The following is an 18,063-nucleotide window of genomic DNA, read 5'->3' on the forward strand; positions in this document are numbered from 1 at the left end:
GCCATCAAAATCAGTCATAGACTCATCTTTAACGGTTTGGTTTAAAATTGCAGTCAGCTAATCGAGTAATATATTAAAATTTACCATCAATGAGACACCATTAAAAATAAGTAAGGACAAAATATTGGTAAATTTTGTAAATAAGGTCATAAATAATATTTCAGCAATATGAGCAGGCAGATAATGCAAGTGATGTTGCATGAATTTAAATATCCCTTCTTAGTTTGATGAGACAGTATAAAGCCATCATAAATGTCATCCAATTCTAATAAAATTGCATCATTTGTACATAAATAAAACCAAGTAATAATAAATCTGTAACACATTGTGCTTATTGGAATTGGTTTATTAATATCACATACTGAGATACAGTGAAAACATGCCTTGCATATTGTCCGTGTAGATAGGTTCATTACATGATGCCTTGAGGTTGTACAAGGTAAAATAATAAAAATGGAGAAAAAATATAATGACTATAGTGAAAGTGCAGTGAGTTCAAGAGTCCATCTTATCGTACGAAGGAGTAAGTTAGCTGTACTCTAATAGTGGGGCAGGAGCTGTCTTTGAGCTTGGTGGTACATGCTTTCAGATGCCCGATAGGGGAGGAGAAGGGAGAGAATCTCCAGGCAGGTGGCATCTTTGATCAGGCTGGCTGCTTTACTGACGCAGTGAGAAGTGTAGGCAGAGTCTGCGGAGGGGAGTGCTGGGTTTTGTGATGTGCTGAGCTATGCGCACAACTCTCTGAAGTCTCTTGTTCTCATATGCAGAGCAGTTGCCATACCAAACCATTATGAATCCAGATAAAATGCTTTCTATGGTGCATCTATAAAAACTGATAAGGGTCACAGGAACCTGCCAGGAACCTTTAGCTTCCTGAGGAAGTAGAGAATTTGGTGAGCTTTCTTGGCCATCATACCGATGTGTTCAGGCCAGTCTACAACAATTGTTCATAAAGATCGCATGGATGAACTACAACAATTGTTCATCCCAGTTTGGCAAAAGAATAAATCAAGGAAGGTAGTGCACCCGCGGCTGACAAGGGAAATTAGGGATAGTATCAATTCCAAAGAAGAAGCATACAAATTAGACAGAAAAAAATGGCTCACCTGAGGTCTGGGAGAAATTCGGAGTTCAGCAGAGGAGGACAAAGGGCTTAATTAGTAAAGGGAAAAAGATTATGAGAGAAAACTGGCAGGGAACATAAAAACTGACTGTAAACGCTTTTATAGATATGTGAAAAGAAAAAGATTGGTTAAGACAAATGTAGGACCCCTACAGACAGAAACAGGTGAATTGATTATGGGGAGCAAGGACATGGCAGACCAATTGAATAATTACTTTGGTTCTGTCTTCACTAAGGAGGACATAAATAATCTTCCGGAAATAGTAGGGGACAGAGGGTCCAGTGAAATGGAGGAACTGAGGGAAATACATGTTAGTAGGGAAGTGGTGTTAGGTAAATTGAAGGGATTAAAGGCAGATAAATCCCCAGGGCCAGATGGTCTGCATCCTAGAGTGCTTAAGGAAGTAGCCCAGGAAATAGTGGATGTATTAGTGTTAATTTTTCAAAACTCTTTAGATTCTGGACTAGTTCCTGAGGATTGGAGGGTGGCTAATGTAACCCCACTTTTTAAAAAAGGAGGGAGAGAGAAACCAGGGAATTATAGACCGGTTAGCCTAACATCGGTGGTGGGGAAACTGCTAGAGTCAGTTATCAAAGATGTGATAACAGCACATTTGGAAAACAGTGAAATCATCGGACAAAGTCAGCATGGATTTGTGAAAGGAAAATCATGTCTGACGAATCTCATAGAATTTTTTGAGGATGTAACTAGTAGAGTGGATAGGGGAAAACCAGTGGATGTGGTATATTTGGATTTTCAAAAGGTTTTTGACAAGGTCCCACACAGGAGATTAGTGTGCAAACTTAAAGCACACGGTATTGGGGGTAAGGTATTGATGTGGATAGAGAACTGGTTGGCAGACAAGAAGCAAAGAGTGGGAATAAATGGGATCTTTTCAGAATGGCAGGCAGTGACTAGTGGGGTACCGCAAGGCTCAGTGCTGGGACCCCAGTTATTTACAATATATATTAATGACTTGGATGAGGGAATTAAATGCAGCATCTCCAAGTTTGCGGATGACACAAAGCTGGGCGGCAGTGTTAGCTGTGAGGAGGATGCTAAGAGGATGCAGGGTGACTAGGATAGGTTGGGTGAGTGGGCAAATTCATGGCAGATGCAATTTAATGTGGATAAATGTGAAGTTATACACTTTGGTGGCAAAAACAGGAAAACAGATTATTATCTGAATGGTGGCCGATTAGGAAAAGAGGAGGTGCAACGAGACCTGGGTGTCATTATACACCAGTCATTGAAAGTGGGCATGCAGGTACAGCAGGCGGTGAAAAAGGCGAATGGTATGCTGGCATTTATAGCAAGAGGATTCAAGTACAGGAGCAGGGAGGTACTACTGCAGTTGTACAAGGCCTTGGTGAGACCACACCTGGAGTATTGTGTGCAGTTTTGGTCCCCTAATCTGAGGAAAGATATCCTTGCCATAGAAGGAGTACAAAGAAGGTTCACCAGATTGATTCCTGGGATAGCAGGACTTTCATATGATGAAAGACTGGATGAACTAGGCTTATACTCGTTGGAATTTAGAAGATTGAGGGGGGATCTGATTGAAACGTATAAAATCCTAAAGGGATTGGACAGGCTAGATGCAGGAAGATTGTTCCCGATGTTGGGGAAGTCCAGAACGAGGGGTCACAGTTTGAGGATAAAGGGGAAGCCTTTTAGGACCGAGATTAGGAAAAACTTCTTCACACAGAGAGTGGTGAATCTGTGGAATTCTCTGCCACAGGAAACAGTTGAGGCCAGTTATTTGGCTATATTTAAGAGGGAGTTAGATATGGCCCTTGTAGCTAAAGGGATCAGGGGGTATGGAGGGTGAAGGCTGGTACAGGGTTCTGAGTTGAATGATCAGCATTGATCATACTGAATGGTGGTGCAGGCTTGAAGGGCCGAATGGCCTACTCCTGCACCTATTTTCTATGTTTCTATGTTTCTATTGGTGATGTTTATTCCTCTCAGCCTTCTCAACCTCAGCACTGTGGATGAAGACATGAGCAAGTGAACTGCCTCCCTTTCTGAGGTCAATGAGCAGCTCTTTTCCTTTGCTGACATTGAGGGAATGGTTGTTGTCATCACACAATGTTATTAAGCTCTCTATCTCCTCCCTGTGCTTTGAACCATTGTTATTTGAGATGTGACTCATCATGATGAAATCATCTGCAAACTTGTAGATGGAGTGAGAGCAGAATCTGGCCAATCTGTCGTGAGTGTATAGGGAGTAGAGTAGGGGCTGATGATGCACTTTGTGGAGTGCCAGTGTTGAAAGGTGTTACTGCCTATCCTTACTGATTGTGGTCTGCTAGTCAGGAAGCTGAGGATCCCATTGCAGTGTGAGGTATTAACTCCCAGGGTTCAAAGTTTGGTGACAAGTTCTCTTGAAGTTATAGTAATGAAGGCAAAGCTGTAGTTAATAAACAGTAGTCTGACATACATGCCTTTATTGGGCAGATACTCCAGAGATGAGTGTAGAGACAGGGGCATAGCATCCATTGGAGATGACAGAAGGCAAATTGCAGTGGGTTCAGGTTATCTGGGCATCTGGAGGATATTTGTGCCATAGCTGGCATCTTGAAGTACCTCATGATGGAAAATATCAAAGCCACGTTCTTGGTGGTAGTCATTCAATGCATTTCTTCACTAAAATCATCGGTTGAACAAACATTTTCATTAATGTATGAAAGCAAAGTTGAACTTTTCCTGAGAATAATTGTGAAATCATTCCTTGACAACAGAAACTTGTCATTTTAATGGTCTCTTCTCATAAGTGTCAACTAATAGCTGTTTTCCTGGGTGAACCTGGGGAAAAGGTCAAACACAATCACTAACTACTCCTTTCTATCAATTTAATTCTCATTGATACGTGTGATTCTCACTTAAAACATCAAAGCAAGTTACTGCAATATAACTCTTCCTAGAACAGATAACAACACTGCCATATATGGAGTTATGTACCTTGTATTCTGCCATAACAATGTTAGTTGGGTGCACTAGCCTCAAAGAAGCTGTTCCACTGCACCATCCAGCCTATGGCTCTTCTGAATGTTTGCCAGCAACTATTACAGTTTCAAAGCGGCTCAAGGATTGGGGTTTTGTTTGCAGTCACTTCACATGATCACTTGAAACAACAGCCAGGAAGATTACCTCAGCAACATACACAAAATGCTGGAGGAACTCAGCAGACCAGGCAGCATCTATGGAAAAGAGTACAGTCTTGGCCCAAAACGCTGACTGTACTTTTTTCCGTAGATGCTGCCTGACCTGCTGAGTTCCTCCAGCATTTTGTGTGTGTTGTCTGGATTTCCAGCATCTGCAGATATCTTCTTGTTTGTGCAGCATTACCCCAGCAAGTTTGAAAGTTTGAATTTTCATTTCCATTATTGAATTTTATAAAATGTCACATTTTTCAAATTACTTTGTATTTCCTCCAGTGGTATATGTGAGATGTAAAAAGAACTAAACTTAGATTTACTAGTTAGTTAGTGTGTATAAAGTCATGATCTATTCTGATTTGTCAAGTTGTGTGTGATTTCTCTTTTCCTTTTTATTTCCAGTATAAAAGCAAACGACAAGAAATTGAATCTGTAAGCAACGCCAGTGTTACCAGTGGGGTAACAGTTACTGTTATAATGCCCACACAAATGAATGAGGTAACTAAACATTGCTATCATAAAGTTTATTGAATATTTCTATCAAGTCATTTACAAATCACTTGTTATTGAGTGAGCTTCACCCGCATTAGTCACAGAATACCAATAATTAGCAACATAAATGCGTCGCTTACAGGTATTCAGAGTGCCAAGTGCATTTGATCCTAGTTACTTCTCCAGTGAGAACACAGCCACATTCAATAGGGATGGTGACAGGTACTGGTGGAAGACAGAACTGCAAAGCTTTGCATTAAGTTGCGGAGATAATTTTGCTGATTCTGGCTGGAATATTTATATTTAAAATTGCCTGCAGATTTGGAGGTGTCTTCTGCCATTGTTCTGTGCTTATGATCTTCTGTAATGTATATAAGTTATGTGAGCTCTGCTGGAGAGTTGCCAGTCCATCTATGGGTTAATGCATGCACCATCAGTAGAGACACAAAGGACAGCAGAGGGTGTAATTGGAAGCAAAAAACTCAGCAGGTCGAGCAGCATCTGAGGAATGATACAAGATCTCCATCCAAAATGTCAACAATTCTTTTCCCTCTATTGATGCAGAGTGGCCTGTTGAATTCCACCAATAGTGTATCATTTATTATATGGACATCTTATGCTGGCAAGAAGTAGAAATTAGACTATGATTTTTAACTTAAACTTCGTTAAACCTTCACAGAGTATAACCAAGGATTACAAAGTGATCGGCATATACTCTGATGGGATCAATGTTCTGGGCCTTATTGTCTTCTGCCTAGTGTTTGGAATTGTCATTGGGCAAATGGGCGAAAAAGGGAAAATCCTGTTGGACTTTTTTGATGCATTGAATGAAGCCACCATGAAAATAGTGCAGATCATCATGTGGTGAGTAAGATGCTGCTTTACAATCAGGTTCAGCACTAATTCCACATTATTATTTTTGTACTAAATAAAAGAGGCATCAACACCATTGCTCAAACAGCTAATTCTGTCAAGCAATTAAATCCTTTTTCTTAGTTTTGTGAGAGGCATTTCTACTGATCAAGTGGTGAACTAGGATCCAAGGTCATACTCATTCCTGTGGCGACTGTGCCCGCTCTTGGAAATGCAAGTAGTTAAAGGATTTCCCGCTTCAATGGCCTCCAAGATCCCCAGGGTTAAATTTCTGGTCAACTTCCTAGATTTGAATAGCTGAAAATTCCTGTCAATCATTGTCTAAAAAAAAAATGAAGTGAAGAATTAAAATGAAAAGTAAAGCCCCTTAAACTCTGAGTTTAGACTCGAGGACATTTTCTTTCCTGATGTTATAAAACTCTTGAACAGACCTCTTCAAAGATGAGTTCTTGATATTTGAAACTACTTTGTCAGGGCCCACACATTTTGCCGACCTGCACTGCACATTTTTGGCAGTGAACATTATATTCTGCATTTTATTTTGATTTTTCATCACCGTCTCTATTACCTCAATGTGCTTTTGAATGGAATGGGCTCTCTGGATGGCACGCAAACAAAAACTTTTCCCTGTATCTCAGTACAGGTGTCTGTAATAAACCAATTGCCATGCTTCAGGTAGCTGACGACCGCTGTGTATATATCAAGTCCACCTTAAGAGGAATTTATGCAATTTCCAGTCATTTATATCTGCTATCTGGCTTGAGTCTTCAAGCAGAAACTTCCATACTTCAGTCAGGTTATTTATTTGAGAGCACATCAAATGAAAATAATTATTTCTGAAATTATATTTTGCAGATATGTTAATATAACAGAATTAAGCTGAAATTACTTTTACAATATAACCATTTAACAATGACTCTTTTCAGGTATATGCCAATTGGCATATTATTCCTGATTGCTGCAAAAGTAATGGAAGTGGATGACTGGGAAATCTTCCGGAGACTTGGGCTTTATATGGCTACAGTACTAAGTGGGTATGCATCATGGTTCTTTAAAATGCTTTTTGAAATTATTGAATGAAATTTAAGAGTTCTATTTATTGAATTATTCCAGAGAAAAGAGTGGACTACAGCTGGTCAAAGAATTAAGTAGTAGAGCTGGAATGAAATCTTGAACTTTAACATACTGAGTTAAAAACTGCATTGTCAGTTTCTATGCTGAAGCTAAAATAAGTGTATAGGTTGATGGTTGCTGAGGTTGTTATGTTAAACAGGCTGAGGCGGTCTTAATGTTAAATACACTGGTATGGTATTCCCGGAATAGAACTTTAAATTACATGAGATGTAATCAGTTTGTGTATTCAATTGTACAAAATCATGATATTAGGATTGAGAATAGATCTTTGTGTACTTCCCACACAGCAAAAAGCTCTCTATATTGAAATAGGCTGAAAAATAGTGCATATTTCCTAAAGTGTTCCAGTTGTAGGCAGAATGGTATAAGGAGTTTTATTTCCTGTGCCTTTTTGAGAGAATCCATAAAAATAACTTCCAGTCGATTAATAATAACAATAATTAGTTGTTATTATTCACAATGCTAATTTATCATGTTATTATCATAATAACTTCACTTTAAAAGGTGATCTAATGCATAAAAATGTCCCAAGGTCCTTCTCAGTTGTATGTTTCATTCTAATTGATTTAAGTAATTAATGTGAGCTGGGAAAATACCCCTGGGCTTTCGGGCTCAATTAGTTCCATGAATTAATGGATCTTCTAGAAACATGTTAACATTTTTCTGGACAAGCTGAGTAGGCCATATAGGGACAGATCGCAAGAATTGAATTGATATTGTGATTATGCTATTGAGATCCTTAAGCAAAAAAACGTTGAATAGCTCTCTGATGTTGAAACATACATTACAGAATGTGGAATAGCCCTAAATGTGGATTTTATTAGCTTCTATATTTTTTTTAACCTGGTCTATAATGAGGTATGATTTATCATGCTCCTCAACCTGAATGCAAACGTAGACACCTTACAATTCCTTTGTTGTTTCATTTCCACTATTAAGATTTTTGCTATTGTTCTCACTTAGTTCTGTTACTTTATTGTTTTGAATTACAACGATAAGATCACTTGCAACACACACAAAAGTGCTGAAGGAACTTGAAAGGTCAGGTAGAATCTATGGAGAGGAATAAGCAGTCGATATTTCAGGTCAAGACCCTTCATCAGGACTGGAAAGGAAGAGTCAGAACCCAAAATGACTGCTTATTCCTCTCCATAGATGCTGCCTGACCTGATGAGTTCTTCCAACCTTTTGTGTGTGTTTCTCTGCATTTCTAGCAGCTGCAGAATATCCTGTGCTTATAAACAACTTGCAATGTTTCTTCCACCATCCCACCATCTTTTGTATCTCATGGTGGCATTCTTTCTTTCTCCTTTCCTCTTCTTGTCCTTTAGCAGTTTCCAAAAAAAAAATTGTATAAACTTGAAGAACAATGCCTGATCTAGGCGTGTTGGTGGTCACAGGACTAACAGCTAAATTAGTGGGAAGATAGAGGATTGGGAAGTTTTTAAAAACCTACAGAGAACAACTAAAAACCATTAGAATGGAAAAGATGAAATACGAAAGCAAGCCAGCAAATAATGTCAAGGTGGATAGTATAAGTTTTTATCAAGTATGTTAAAAATAAAAGAGAAGTGAGCGTGGATATAGGACCGCTAGAAAATGAGGCAGGAGAAATAATAACAGGGGACAAAGAGATGGCTGATGAACTAAATGATTATTTTGCATCTGTCTTCACTGTGGAAGACACTAGCAGTATGCCTGATGTTGTAGTGTGTGAAGGAAGAAAAGTGGGTGCAGTTACTGTTACGAGAGAGAAGGTACTCAGAAAGCTGAAAGACATAAAGGTACATAAGTCACCCAGACCGGGGGAACTGCACCCTAGGGTTCTGAAAGAGATAGCATTAGAGATTGTAGTAGCATTAGAAATGATCTTTCAAATATCATTGGACTCTGGCATGGTGCCAGAGGATTGGAAAATTGCAAATGTTGCTTCACTCTTTAAGAAAGGAGGAAGGCAGCAGAATGGAAATTATAGACCAGTTAGCCTGACCTCAGTAGTGGGGGAAGATGTTAGAGTCAATTCTCAAGGATGAGGTGATGGAGTAGTTGGTGACACAGGACAAGATAGTACAAACTCAGCATGGCTTCCTTCAGGGAAAATCCTGCTTGATAAACCTGTTAGAATTCTTTGAGGAGATTACAAGTAGGATAGATAAAGGGGATGTAGTGGATGTTGTATATTTGGACTTTCAGAAAGCCTTTGACAAGGTGCCACACATGAGGCTGCTTACCAAGCTGAGAGCCTATGGTATTCCAGGAAAGTTACAAGCATGGTGAGAACATTGGTAAGAGACAGTGAGTGGGAATAAAAAGGATCCTTTCCTGGTTGGCTGCCAGCGACTAGTGGTGATCCGCAGGTGTCGATGTTGGGACTACTTCTTTTTATGCTGTATATAAATGATTTAGATTATGGAATAGATGGCTATGTTGTCAAGTTTGCAGATGATATGAAGATTGTGGAGGGGCAGGTAGTGTTGAGGAAACAAGAGGGATGCAGAAGGACTTAGACAGATTAAGAGAATTAGGGGAAGAAAGTGGCAATTGAAATACAATGTTGTAGAATGCATGGTCATGCACTTTGTTAGTAGAAATAAATGTGTGGACTATTTTCTAAACGAGGAGAAAATCCGGGAATCTGAGATGCAGAGGGACTTGGGAGTGTTCGTGCAGAACACCCTGAAGGTTAACTGGCAGGTTGAGTCATTGGTGAAGAAGGCAAATGCAATGTTAGCATTAATTTCAAGAGGTCTGGAATATAAGAGCAAGGATGTGATGCTGAGGCTTTATAAGGCACTGGTGAGGCCTCACTTTGAGTATTGTGAATAGTTTTGGGATCCTCATCATAGAAAAGATGTGCTGGCATTGGAGAGGATCCAGAGGAGGTTTACAACAATGATTCCAGGAATGATAGGGTTATCATATGAGGAACATTTGATGGCTCTGGGTCTGTACTCACTGGAATTCAGAAGGATGAGGGGGGATCTCATTAAAACCTTTAGAATGTTGAAAGGCCTAGACAGAGTAGATGTGGAAAAGATGTTTCCCATGGTGGGAGAGTCTAGGACAAGAGGGCACAGCCTCAGAATCGAGGGGCACCCTTTCAAAACAGAGATGCAGAGAAATTTCTTTAGTCAAAAGGTGATGAATTTGAGGAATTTGTTGCCACATGCAGCTGTGGAGGTCAGGTTGTTGGGTGTATTTAAGGCAGAGATTGATAAGTTCTTGATTGGACATGGCATCAAAGGTTATGGGGAGAAGGCTGGGAACTGAAGTTGAGAAGGAGATAGGAAAAAAGGATCAGCCATGATTGAATGGCGGAGTAGTCTTGGTGGTCCAGATGGCCTAATTTTGCCATTGTGTCTTATGATCTTATGGGCTCAATATTGTATTACAGACTTTTGGATTGTCCGAGTCTGAACACGCTAAACGGTTGCTTTCATTTCCTGGTCTCAGTGATTGTAAGCCTTTGGAGCTAATGGACCACATGCTGTCTCTGCTAGGAAATCACTACCCTTGTTTTATTCTGAAAGAAATCTTCATGCAGCAAATGCCTGATCAAGTTTGCATAGCCCTTGCTAATGCACCAATGAAGGACTATAGGGAGCTTGCTAAAATGGCTGAAACACACACAAACTGCTGGAGGAACTCAGTAGGCCAGGCAGCAACTATGAAAAAGAGTAAATGGTTGATGTTTCACGCTGAGACCCTTCATCAGGACTGGAGAAAAAGATGAGAAATCAGGGTAAGAGCATGGAGGGTGGGGAGGAAGAAATACAAGGTAGTAGGTGATAGGTGAAACAAGGAGAGGAGGAGAGTGAAGTGAAGAGTTGGGAAGTCAATTGCTAAAAGAGATAAAGGGCTGGAGAAAGAGGAATCTGATAAGAGAGGAAGGAAGGCTATGGAAGAAAGGATGGGGGGGCGAGAAGCACCAGAAGGAGGCGATGGGCAGGTAAGGAGATGAGGTAAGAGAGGGAAATGGGAATGGGGAATGGTGAAGGTGAGGGGGAGCATTACAGGAGGTTTAAGAAATCAATGTTCATGCCATCAGGTTGGAGGCTACCCAGATGGAATATAAGGTGTTGCTCCTCCAACCTGAGTGTAGCCTCACCACAGCAGTAGGGGACGCCATGGACTGACATGTCAGAATGGGAAATGGGAAGTAGAATTAAAATGGGTGGCCTCTGGGAGATCCCGCTTTTTCTGGCAGACAGAGCATAGGTCCGGAGTCAGCAACATTTTCCACCTCTGTGGGCTGGATCGTGTATTAATGAGCCGGATAAATGCCATAAAAAACTTGAAATATAGGAATTATCCATTTAGATACATCTAGTTATGTTTTGCCTCAAAGTAATGAATAACGCATGCTAGAAAATCACTTGTGCTTAACCAAGGATGCCCATTAGTAATCAAAGAACTCAGTTTAGTTGCCATTTATTTCAATCAAGGCATCTTTTAAATCCACTAAAATGACACAAAGAATCTTTAAACATAAAACGTATGAACATGATGCATTGAATGGTGGTAAATTAAGTATAATAAAAAGGAAAGTTTTAATGCAAACAGCCGATAAATCAATATGAAAGTTGATGCTGTTTGTTGCTTGAAAGCTTCTCAATATTGGGTGTCAGACTTGTTGATGCCAAGAGCAAGACATTATCCAGATGGGCATCAGTCAGTCTTGTTCTCAACTGGTTCTTGGTGTGCTTCATTTTTGAAAATAATTGCTCACACAGATAAGTGCTGCCAAGCAATGATGCCATCTTTTTTGCATGGTCCACTAAGTTAGGATACTTCCCACTTGGATGAATATAGCTGGCATGGGTATTTCCTTCATTTTCACTGCTTTTCTTGGCAAAAAATGACGTTTGATTTCCGAAACTAGCCTTCATTCGCTCAACTTCATCTTTCCTTGCTTGCCCAGTAAACTTGTTTAAAATTTCCACTATGGCAGCTCTTGTAATGTTGCCTGATATTTGCTACCTTCTTCACAGCAACCTTTTCTTGGCAAATGAGACAAACTGGTTTCCCAGCTTGCTCGATGAAGAAGTAATCTAGTGTCCAAGTGTCTTAGAAATTTCGGCACTCAGTGTCTACCTTCCTGCATTTTGCATTCATTGCCATTGGAATTTTTTTCTTCGATTTTATTTCAAATCGTGAGTTATTCAATAAGTATCATAGCACATGTAAATATCTGGATACTTAGCATGGATTTCTTTTTAAAACACAGTGAACTGTTTCTGTTTACAAATTTGAACGATCCCATCTGGAAACCTGTGTGTGAATGGAGAGTATCTAATACATATTAATAAGGTAGTCTGTCTTCCCATCATTCATATATACCAGTGTTTGGTTTGGAACAAAACGGAACCTGGGGCCAGTATAACAAGACGCCATGCATGTCCATCAGTGTGGTTGCGTGAAACACTCAGAATAAGGAAAAATCGTTTGTGGGCTGGATAAGCATAGTATCCCAATACTTGCTTGCGAGCCGGTCAAAATACCTTCGCGGGCCGGATCTGAAGATGAAACCAACAAATTCTCAGGCCAAGTGTTCACTCACCTGGAAGGACTGTTTGGGCCCCAGGATGGTAGTGAGGGAGGTGTAGAGGCAGGCGTAGCACTTATTCTGCTTGCAAAGGTAAGTGCTAGGATGGGAACAATGGGGAGGGACGAATAGACAAGGGAGTCATGTAGAGAGTGATCCCTGCGGAAAGCAGAAAGTGGAGAAAGTGGGTGGGTGAGAAAGATGTGCTTGGTTGTGGGATCCCGTTGCAGATGGCAGAAGTTATGGAGAATTACGAGTTGGATGTGGAGGCTGGTGGGGTGGTAGGTGAGGACAAGAGGGACCCGTGCTAAAATGACCAATAGTCTACACTCAGCCAGGCAACAGTGCATCATTGCTCCTCCTTTCTCTACCTGAATAAGCTTGGTCTGCAAGGCCTCCAACATAAGGATGCCCACCACTGTGAAATAGATGACACCAGGTCTGTGTTTTTACCATGCTCACTTTGGTACGAACACCAGGAAGTGCCAACTGCCTTGCAGCTTCCACAGTGCCAGCAATTCAGGACAACAAAGGTCTGTGAACCCTGTGGGTTCCAGCTGCCAGGGTCATCTACTGTTCTTTACAGACGCCTTCTCAGGGCAACACTTCCTGTGTGACACGGGTGCTCAAGTGACTGTGCTGCCAGCATCACCTACTGACGAGAAGGCAAAGAGTGATGAAACATCGCTGGAGGCCACCAAGGGCAGTAGGATCCAGACTTATGGGACGCTATGAGTGTCGCTCTGGTTCAGTGGGCGATGTTACACATAGAACTTCATCCTGGCTAAAGTGGCTAGACCTCTGCTCAGTGCAAATATCCCGTGTGCCCAAGGACTGTTACTCAATCTTATGAACTGCTGGATTGTGGATGTCGAGAAATTTGGATCGTTACCCTATTGCCCCAGTAATTTCCCTGCAATGACTCTGGAAGCACATGCACCACCACATGTGAGTTTACTCAACTGCTGGGTGAATTCCCAGACCTCAACAAACCCATATTTCCCACTACAGTCGCAAAACATGGGGTGAGCACCATATTCCCACAACTGGCCTGCCAGTCCATGCCCACAAGCATAGATTAGACCCAGAAAAGCTGGCAAACATGAAGACTTGAGTTTGGCCTATCTGAGTTTTTGCACATGCCATTTGGACTGAAACACGCAGCACAGACTTTCCAACGGCTGATGGAATCTGTGATAAAAGATTTAGATTTTCTTTTTCTTTACTCGGATGACATACTCATTGCTAGTGTGTCCAAATCTGAATGCGTATCTCATCTCTGTACACTTTTCAAGCACTTAAACCATCCCGGGTTGATAATTAACTCTGCTAAATGCTAGTTTGGACTGTCAACCATTGACGTTCTCAGCCATCGCATCTCCACAGAAGGTATGAAACCACTCCCAACAAAGTTAGCAGCTTTTATGGATTCCCCACCACCCCACACCAGAAAAAAACATGCAGGAGTTTTTAGGTATGATAAATTTCTATCAGCGCTTCATTCCATGAGCTACTGAACCTGTGATCCCCATGTATAGTGCACTTAAAGGCAATAACTGTAATCAAGTACGTCACTGGTCAGTGGACATGACCAGGTCATTTGATGAGAGAGAATTTGTAGAACATCTAAGAGATGGCTTTTTAGGACAGCTTGTTTTTCAGCCCACTAGGGGGTCGGCTGTGGCTGGAATGGGTATTGTGCAATGATCTGAAGGTGATAAGGAATGATAAGGGAACAGTGATCACAATATGATCGAGTTCACTTTGAAATTTGAGAAGGAGAAACTAAATTCCAATATGTTGGTATTTCAGTGGAATAAAGAAAATTACAATGGCATGAGAGGGGAAATGGCCAAGGTTGACTGGAAAGGGACACTAACAGGAAGAACAGCAGAGCACCAATGGCTGGAGCTTCTGTGAAAAATGAGGGAAGTGCAAGACAGATATATTCCAAATAAGAAGAAATTTTTGAATGGAAGAAGGTCACTACCGTGGCTGACAAGTGAAGTCAGAGACAAAGTAAAAGCAAAAGAGAGGCCACAAAAAAGGTCATTAGGAAGGAAAAGATGAATAATGAAAGGAAGCTGACTAATATCAAAGAAGATACTAAAAGCTTTATTAAGTATGCAAAGGGTAAAAGAGAATTGAGGGTGGATATAGGACCAATAGAAAATGATGCTGGAGATATTGTAATGAGAGATGCAGAGATGCCAGATGAACTGAATGCTTATTTTGCATCAGTCTTCATAATGGAAGACATCTGCAGTATACCGGACATTCAAGAGTGTCAGGGAAGTGAAGTATGTGCAGTGAAAATTATGACTGAGAAGGTACTCAGGAAGCTTAATGATCTGAGGGTGGATAAATCTCCTGGACCTGATGGAATGCACCCTTGGGTTCTGAAGGAAGTAGCTGGAGTGATTGTGGAGACATTAGCAATGATTTTTCAAGAACTGATAGATTCTGGCATTGTACTGGATGAATGGAAAATTGCAAATGTTAGTCTGCTATTTAAGAAGGGTGGGAGGCAGCAGAAAGGAAACTATAGAACTGTTCGCCTGACATCAGTGGTTGGGAAGTTGTTGGAATCGATTGTTAGGGATGAGATTTTTGAATACCTGAAGGCACATGACAAGATAGGCCAAAGCCAGCATGGTTTCCTGAAAGGAAAATCCTTCCTGACTAACCTACTACAATTTTTTGAGAAAATTACAAGCAGGGTAGACAAAGGAGCTGCAGTAGATGTGGTTATCTTGGATTTTCAGAAGGCCTTTGACAAGGTGCTGCACATGCAGTTGCTTAGTAAGATAAGAGCCCATGGAATTACAGGAGAGTAACTAGCGTGGTTGGAGCATTGGCTAATCGAGAGAAAACAGAGAGTGGGAATAAAGGGATCCTATTCTGGCTGGCTGCCGGTTACTAGTGGAGTTCCACAGGGGTCGGTTTTTACGATGTATGTCAATGATTTAGACTATGGGATTAATGAATTTGTGGCTAAATTTGCTGATGATACAAAGATAGGTGAAGGAGTAGGTAGTGTTGAGGAAACAGAGAGCCTTCAGAAAGACTTAGATAGTTTAGGGGAATGGGCAAAGAAGTGGCAAATGAAATACAATGTTGTAAAGTGTATGGTCATGCACTTTGGTGAAAGAAATAAACTGGCAGAGTATTATTTAGATGGGGAGAGAATTCAAAATGCAGAGATGCAAAGGGAGTTGGGAGTCCTTGTGCACGATACCCTAAAGATTAACCTCCAGGTTGAGTCAGTGGTGAAGAAGGCAAGTGCAATGTTGGCATTCATTTCTAGAGGTATAGAATATAAGAGCAGAGATGTGATATTGAGGCTCTATAAGGCACTCGTGAGACCACATTTGGAGTATTGTGTGCAGTTTTGGGCTCCTTATTTTAGAAAAGATATACTGACATTGGAGAGGGTTCAGAAAAGATTCTCAAGAATGATTGCAGGAATAAAAGGGTTACCGTATGAGGAACGTCTGGCAGCTCTTGGGCTGTATTCCCTGGAGTGCAAGAGAATGAGAGGGGGATCTCATAGAAATATTCCAAATGTTGAAAGGCCTAAACAGATTAGATATGGCAAAGTTATTTCCCATGGTTGGAGAGTCTAGGACAAGAGGGCATGACTTCAGGATTGAAGGACATCCATTTAGAACAGAGATGTGGAGAAATTACTTCAGTCGGGGGGTGGTAAATCTATGGAATTTGTTGCCACGAGCGGCTGTGGAGGCCAAGTCATTGGGTGCATTTAAGGCAGAGATAGATAAGTTGTTGATTAGCCAGGGCATCAAAGGGTATGGGGAGAAGGCAGGAGAGTGGGCATGACTGGAAGAATTGGATCAGCCCATGATTGAATAGTGGAGCAGACTCGATGGGCTGAACGGCCTACTTCTGCTCTTATATCTTATGGTCTTGTGCTCAAACAAGCTCTCTCCAACAAGATCCTCCTGGCACACTGGCACCCCAATGCACACATAGTCATCACTACTGGTGCTTCAGACTATGCACAAACTGCAGGAACACTTGGTCGGAGGCACGTGGCAGTAGCATACCTCTTCAGCCAGCAGCTCCCCCCCCCCAAAAGGAAGTACAGCACGTTTAATCTTGAGCTTCTCATTCTCTATCTGGCTGTCGGCCATTTTCATTTTCTTCTACCGGATCGCCATTTCACAGCATTCATTGACTACAAACCCCTCACACATGCGACGGCCAAAATCTCAGATCATTGGTCTGCATGGTAGCAACACCACCTGGCTTGAATATGTGAGTTCACAACTGATATACAACAAATTGGGGAAAATAATGCTGTGGCTGATTGTCTCTAATGGCCAACCGTTGAGGCTATACACATAGGGGTTGACTAAGCCGGCATGGCAGCCAACCAAGCTACTGACCCAGAGGTGTAGGTTTATCAAACAACAGTCAAGGGCCTGAGGTTGGCTGACATTAAGCTTGGGGATGCTGGGGTTTCTCTTCTGTGTGATGTCTCAACCGGTCGCCCTCGGCCCATTATAACCGTAAACTGGAGGTGGACTGTTTTCGACTCCATACATGGCCTCTTGCATCAGGCTGGAAGGCCTCACAGAAACTGGTTGCACTAAAGTTTGTGGGGAACAGCCTGAGAAAGGACTACATGATTGGACTGCAGCTTGTGTGGAGAGCCAATGTGTAAAAATTAACCGTCATGTTCAGGTGCCATTGGCACCTTTTGATGTCTCTAAGGTTTGACTATGTCAATGTGCACATTGTTGGTTCTCTTCCCCTCTCTTGGGTTTTCATGCACCTCTTTACCATGGTGGACCATACCACCAGGTGGCCAGAGGTCGTCCCTCTAGCATTGATGACAGCTGCAGAAGAGGCTCGGGGCTTCATCAGCACCTGGATTGCTCGGAGTGGCACTCCACCTGATAGTTCCTCTGTCTGCGGTACCCAATTCATATCAGATTTCTTGGCTGTGATGGCCCAGAACCTCGTGTTAGGATACATCGCACCATGCCGTATCACCCACAGTCCAATGGCCTATGTGAATGGTTTCACCGCTCCTTGAAGGCTGCTCTGAAGGATTCCCTGATCTTTTTGTTTCCCATGGGTCCTGCTGTAGCTCAGGGTTGCTCTAACGGAGAACCTGCACTTGTCCATGGCTGAGTTGGCATACAGGCAGCCGTCACGAGGGCAGGGTGATTTCATTTCTGATGCCACGTCTCTCTGGTCGGCCTCTCAACAGAGTTCTACCCTCCTCAGTAAATTCAATTCCTACCTCCCATCATAGAAACATAGAAACATAGAAAACGTACAGCAAAATACAGGCCCTTCAACCCACAAAGCTGTGCTGAACATGTCCCTACCTTAATACTACCTAGGCTTTACCCATATCCCTCTATTATTCAAAGCTCCATGTACCTATCCAGGAGTCTCTTAAAAGACCCTATCGTTTCCGCATCCACCACTGCCACCGGCAGCCCATTCCATGCACTCACCACTCTCTGCGTAAAAAAATTATCCCTGACATCTCCTCTGTACCTGCTTCCAAGCACCTAAAAGCTATGCCCTCTCGTGCTAACTATTTCAGCCCTGGGGAAAAGCCTCTGACTATCCACACAACCAATGCCTCTCATTATTTTGTACACCTCTATCAAGTCACCTCTCATCCTCCGTCGCTCCAAGGAGAAAAGGCCAAGTTCACTCAACCTATTCTCATAAGACATGCTCCCCAGTCCAG

The 18,063-nt window shown here is 41.8% G+C and overlaps 1 protein-coding gene across 1 annotated transcript in view; it reads left to right on the forward strand.

Annotated features, from left to right (window-relative positions):
* slc1a1 (solute carrier family 1 member 1) overlaps positions 1 to 18,063 on the forward strand; it is a 97,795-nt gene that overhangs the window by 36,318 nt on the left and 43,414 nt on the right. Inside the window, exons 6-8 of the mRNA XM_063068996.1 lie at positions 4,688 to 4,783; positions 5,457 to 5,641; positions 6,577 to 6,684. Of these exons, the coding sequence (XP_062925066.1) occupies positions 4,688 to 4,783; positions 5,457 to 5,641; positions 6,577 to 6,684 (389 nt within the window). The remainder of the gene's footprint in view (positions 1 to 4,687; positions 4,784 to 5,456; positions 5,642 to 6,576; positions 6,685 to 18,063) is intronic.

Source organism: Mobula hypostoma, chromosome 16 (assembly GCF_963921235.1).
Source record: "Mobula hypostoma chromosome 16, sMobHyp1.1, whole genome shotgun sequence".
NCBI classification, from domain to species: domain Eukaryota; kingdom Metazoa; phylum Chordata; class Chondrichthyes; order Myliobatiformes; family Myliobatidae; genus Mobula; species Mobula hypostoma.